This window comes from Manis javanica, chromosome 16 (genome assembly GCF_040802235.1).
Source record: "Manis javanica isolate MJ-LG chromosome 16, MJ_LKY, whole genome shotgun sequence".
NCBI classification, from domain to species: Eukaryota; Metazoa; Chordata; class Mammalia; order Pholidota; family Manidae; genus Manis; species Manis javanica.
In genome coordinates, this window is record NC_133171.1 from 59,596,552 (window position 1) to 59,601,167 (window position 4,616).

General features: G+C 46.6%; 1 protein-coding gene across 1 annotated transcript; it reads right to left on the bottom strand.

The window, feature by feature from the left end:
- Positions 1 to 650: 650 nt before the first annotated feature.
- On the bottom strand, positions 651 to 3,823 carry MUC21 (mucin 21, cell surface associated). Its single transcript, XM_037026812.1, has 3 exons — positions 3,555 to 3,823; positions 1,411 to 1,853; positions 651 to 1,065 (listed from the first exon to the last, which is right to left on the bottom strand). The coding sequence occupies exons 1-3, from the start codon at positions 3,616 to 3,618 to the stop codon at positions 880 to 882; spliced, it is 693 nt and encodes a 230-aa protein (XP_036882707.1). The 5' UTR covers positions 3,619 to 3,823; the 3' UTR covers positions 651 to 879.
- Positions 3,824 to 4,616: the final 793 nt, after the last annotated feature.

Below are 4,616 nucleotides of genomic sequence, written 5' to 3' on the forward strand. Positions count from 1 at the left end.
CTGTAGGTCAGGTAGCCTTTTCCCCTGGACCCATGAAAGGAATCTGCAGCCCTTCTGGGAGGGGAATTCATGAGATTCTTAGGCTTTACCCAGGTGTCTTTGACATGAGCCTCTTGAAAGGTTAGGCCTTAGCCAGAAAGTCTTTTCCCTGGTAAAACAGGAAGCATTTTCTCTTGGCTGGAGGGAACTCTCAGAGAGAAAAGTGTCAACTAGCACCTTCATTCTGACAATCACCCAGGTCGGGAGCAAACATCGATGCCCTAGAAACTGTGAGTGTGAGTGCACACACCCTGCACCCCCTCCCCGGCATGCCTACTTGCCGCTCTCCACCTGTCAGGCCCCAGGTTCTCTGTGTGCCGTGACATAATCTCTGTGTACCACAGGCCTAATCACGAGTCCCTGGAATCCTGCATCCTCCCTTCCTGTCTCTCTCAATTCCATTCTCTTGTTAGTCTGGGAGAGTCTCAGAAACACAGGGGTCCTGCTTGGGGCCAGAGGGATCAGGAGAAGGAGAAAGATAGGACTGGGGTCTCTGGATGTCACTGTGGGGATTGTGAATGCCAAGTGGATTGAAGAAGGGGGCTCCCTCACAAAACCGGGAAATGCAACATGGCGCTGCTGACACCCACTTGTGTGCATGTCTGGTTCTCTCAGTCATATATTTTGACTATGTTTATTCTTAACTAAATGGCCAATACAGTCTCCTCTTTCCAGTGTCTGGTAATAGAGAGTTGGAGGCACTGTCTTCCCTGAGGCTGTCAGAGTCCCAGACAAAGCTGAGAGGGGACTCCTGGGGATGAATGAGAGGACACTCAGGTTTCTAGTCTCCCAGGTTGGCTTCTTCCACCAAGACTGTGGTACTCTGGTTTCAGCGGATGCTCAGGGCCCATTGTATCTCCTCATCTCCATGTCTACTGAGGATTCTGGTCTCCTCCAGAAAGAGTTAGGGCTCCACCTTGGCCTATGGTTGACTCCATGGTTCCCTCCAGGGCCCAGGCCAAAGTTGGGGCCATGGGGGTGGTAGACAGTCATGTCAAAGATGTTTCTCAGGGACAGGAAGTTTCTCTAGAAAAAGAAGAGTGAATCACTTCAGAATTGTACCCCTTTCTCAGAAGCCGTAACCATGGATTCCTTCTGGAATCTTCTCCCCTTCAGACCATCTCCCTCACCTACTACTTCTTCCTCCAGCCTTTATTCCACCTTTTGGTCCCCTTTCCCCACAAGTCAATAGTTTCCCCTGCACATCGATAGGCTTCTCTGGCTCCAACTTGCTATTTCACTTTAGTAACTCTCTGCTGATCTTTCTTTCCTCCCTACCTACCCCCAGCTGGTCGCCTTATTATCCATGCCCCATTTCCCTATGTTCCTGCCGCTTCTTCCTCCACACTTTCCCACATACTAGACACTCACCACACAGAAGAAGAGCCCGGCAGAGAACCCCATGACCACTACAATTGAGACAAGAGTGATGAGGAAGATTTCCCATGGCTTCAGGGACCCACTGGGCTTCGCTCCATTCACTGCAATAGTAGCATTAGTAGTGCTAATTCTGTTGGAAGTTGTGTGTGTTCCCGTTGAGAAAGGTACAGAGCCTCCTGTCATTGCACCAGAGCCAGTACTGGGGGACATGCTGGGTCCAGGGTCAGAGGCTGTGCTGGTCCCACTGGGGTACATGCTGGGGCCAGGGTCACAGGCTGTGCTGATCCCACTGGGGCACATGCTGGGTCCAGGGTCACAGGCTGTGCTGGTCTCACTGGGGAATGCGCTGGGTCCAGGGTCAGAGGTTGTGCTGGTCCCACTGAATATCATGCTGGATCCAGTGCTGGCAGATGTGTTATTACTGAGGGTTATACCTGATGGTAATCATAAATGATGACAAATATATATTGAGCATATATACTTCCTGCTCAATGTTTGGTTAAATTCATACATGGATAATTCTACTTAGTGCTCACTATAGCCCTATGAAATAGATATTATTACCATCCACTAAGATGAAGAAAATCAAGGCTTAGAAATGCTGATGCTTGCCCAAGTTTATACAGCTAGTAGGTAACAGGACAGGAATTTGAACCCAGGCTATTAAATCTGCACATTTAGCTACCATGCTAAGTCACCCTTCCCACCCACTCCCAACACCACAGTTATAAGACCTAGTTTCACTGATAGTAAGTTTACTCTATATTCTGCTATACAAGATTCAATACAAGCAAAAAGTATCAAAGGAATTGTAGAACCTAGGTAAAACTAGTATATATTGATTAATTCATTCTTAAAGGTAATCTCTCTTCTTGGAAAATATTTCTCAGAGTGTTATTCAGAAAATGCCTACGTCAGAATTATCTGGGGAGCTTGTGGAGAAGATTCCTAGGCAAATCACTCCAGACTAAACGAATCAGAGTTTGAGATGGGGCCTTGGTGTCTGCATCTTCAGCAAGAGGCTGGGTGATTCCACACACATTAAAGTTCCAGGTCTCCTGATCACTATGGCAGAGGCTGGGGAAGAAGCAGTTATGTGTAATTTAAATGTATAAGATCTCCCAGGATTAAGGGCTGTAAATAAAGACGTACAGATAAAGGGAAGCTTTTCTGCCTTCCTGGAGGCTCAGCTGGAGTTAAGGTTGTGCCTATTTTTTGCCCCTCACTATCCTGAAGGACACAGATACTCAGCCTAAATAAAATTTATCTTATGTGTGGCTCATTTTACTGCAAACTGGAACAGGAGTGCCTATCACCTCAGCACACATGTGTGTGTATTTTCCTCAGGCTTATTTGAACTAACATAAGACTAGAGTTTCAGTCTATTTTGGGAAGGCCCCTAAAAATCTGCAATGGGTTACAAATTGAGGTTAAGGTCAGAATCATGAGCAAACTAAATAAGAAACTGAGGTGACCAAGAACAGGGGTGACAAGTGAAAGATGGAATAGATTTGATCTGAGAAGTTTTGGAGAACAGAATAGATGAGTCAAAGTCATAGGAGGGCTAATTTTGATTAAATTATGAATTCTCTAAGAAGTCATGCTATCCAGCTGTCTAATGGGAGATGGCCCAAGAGGTGTTTCAGAGAGTCAAGGGTGTGGAAACAGAGTGGGAGTCAGTTTTAACTCTTGAATCCTATTCTCCTTACTCTGAGGCTAACAAGAATCAGGTTTAGTGACAGAAGAGAAATGAAGTTTGTAGAATATAGAAGAGTGATATTTTTAAATAGCAGTCAACTTTTCTTGTTTTAATATTTAAACCTCCAGTCACATTACACAGGTTTTTGTCATCTTATGGATGCAAAAACTGAGATCCAAAGAAGTTAAACAACTCACCCAAAGTGCATGGGAAGAGATAGAGCCATGGTCCATCAGACAATCTGAGACCAGCCCTCAGCCTTAACCACTGTGATCTGACTGCCTCCTGGGTGATACCTTATTAGACTGAAACTACTGTTGGAAAATGATGATTCTCCCTCTATGGAGAGGAACCACAGCTAGTCCTAGTAGTGGTCACCATCTCTTGTAATCCCTTGAAAGTTCTCAGACCACCCACTTTTAAAGAAATAACTCACCAGTCTCTAAAAGTAGGAGATGCAATAGTAACCAGTACTTAAGGTGAATGTTTCCTTTCTGCATTTTGATCTGCCTCTTTGTGGCTGGAAAGCAAGATGCCTGGATCCCAGATGTGGCCAAGACCTAGAAGGCAAAGAACAGGATTCTTGAGAAAGGAGAGCTCAAGGTGAAGAGATACAGCTCCCAGGAGCTTGGGTCTCCTGAGTGTGTGTTCTTGGGGTGGGAGGCCAGAAGCCTGGATTCTTTAAGCTTCTTCCGTGCAATGGTGTTGCCTCTTCTTTTGTTGTGGAAGAGCAGCAGGACTCTTTATAACTTCATATGGGCTGGGGAGGAGTTAGGAAGTTGACTTGTTCTTCGGTCAGCTGTGAGCAGGTAACGAAACTATACGGAGCCTGGGAAGGACTAGGGGTCAAGAGGAAGGTGAGAACGGAGAATGACATGTTCACGCTAGGCAGGGCACTGGGCTGGCTGGAGCAGGAAGTAAAATGGCATGAGAAGATCAAGGTTGTCAGAGTGGAAGGGACCCACCCTTTGGGGCAGAGATGGGGCCAGAAACTTGTTCAAGCCCAAGACTGTTTCCCTGTCAGGAAGTCCTGTGTGCTTCCTTTAACACGGAGGGAGCCCGAATGGGCTGAGCTAAGGGACTGGGACCCCCACCCCTCTCAAGCATACAAAAATATGAGACTCAAAAAAGAGTAGTCACTAGGGACCTGAGTTCCTGGATTACAAGCAGAGAACAGATGGAGCATTGCTGGGTATGCGATAGGCACTCAGCAATGCACATTGAATGAACAGGGCAAGGGAGAGATACAGACTTTAATAAAGCCTGGGGTCTCTGCAGCATGGGGGTTGAGGGCACTGGGAGAATGTTGAAAGTAAAGAGCAAGTCACCTGTCAGACTCCTAGAGGGTAAAGGAGTGGTACAGGGCCCCCTTCTGACCCCCAACCACAGGAACCCTGTCTTGTTTGCTTGAAGAGGAATCTATAGGACTGTTTTCACCCTGGGATCCTTCAGATGTTCCTTCTCATCCTTCAGATGCTTCATGAAGTGCCTCCCAAAA

Bases quoted from the DNA above. Each gene is read 5' to 3' on its own strand.
- MUC21 (XM_037026812.1), bottom strand. From the start codon at position 3,618: ATGCAGAAAGGAAACATTCACCTTAAGTACTGGTTACTATTGCATCTC. The intron at 1,854-3,554 runs GTGAGTTATTTC...GATTACCATCAG, and splicing joins TCTCCTACTTTTAGAGACTG to GTATAACCCTCAGTAATAAC. The intron at 1,066-1,410 runs GTGAGTGTCTAG...TTCTTTTTCTAG, and splicing joins CCGGGCTCTTCTTCTGTGTG to AGAAACTTCCTGTCCCTGAG.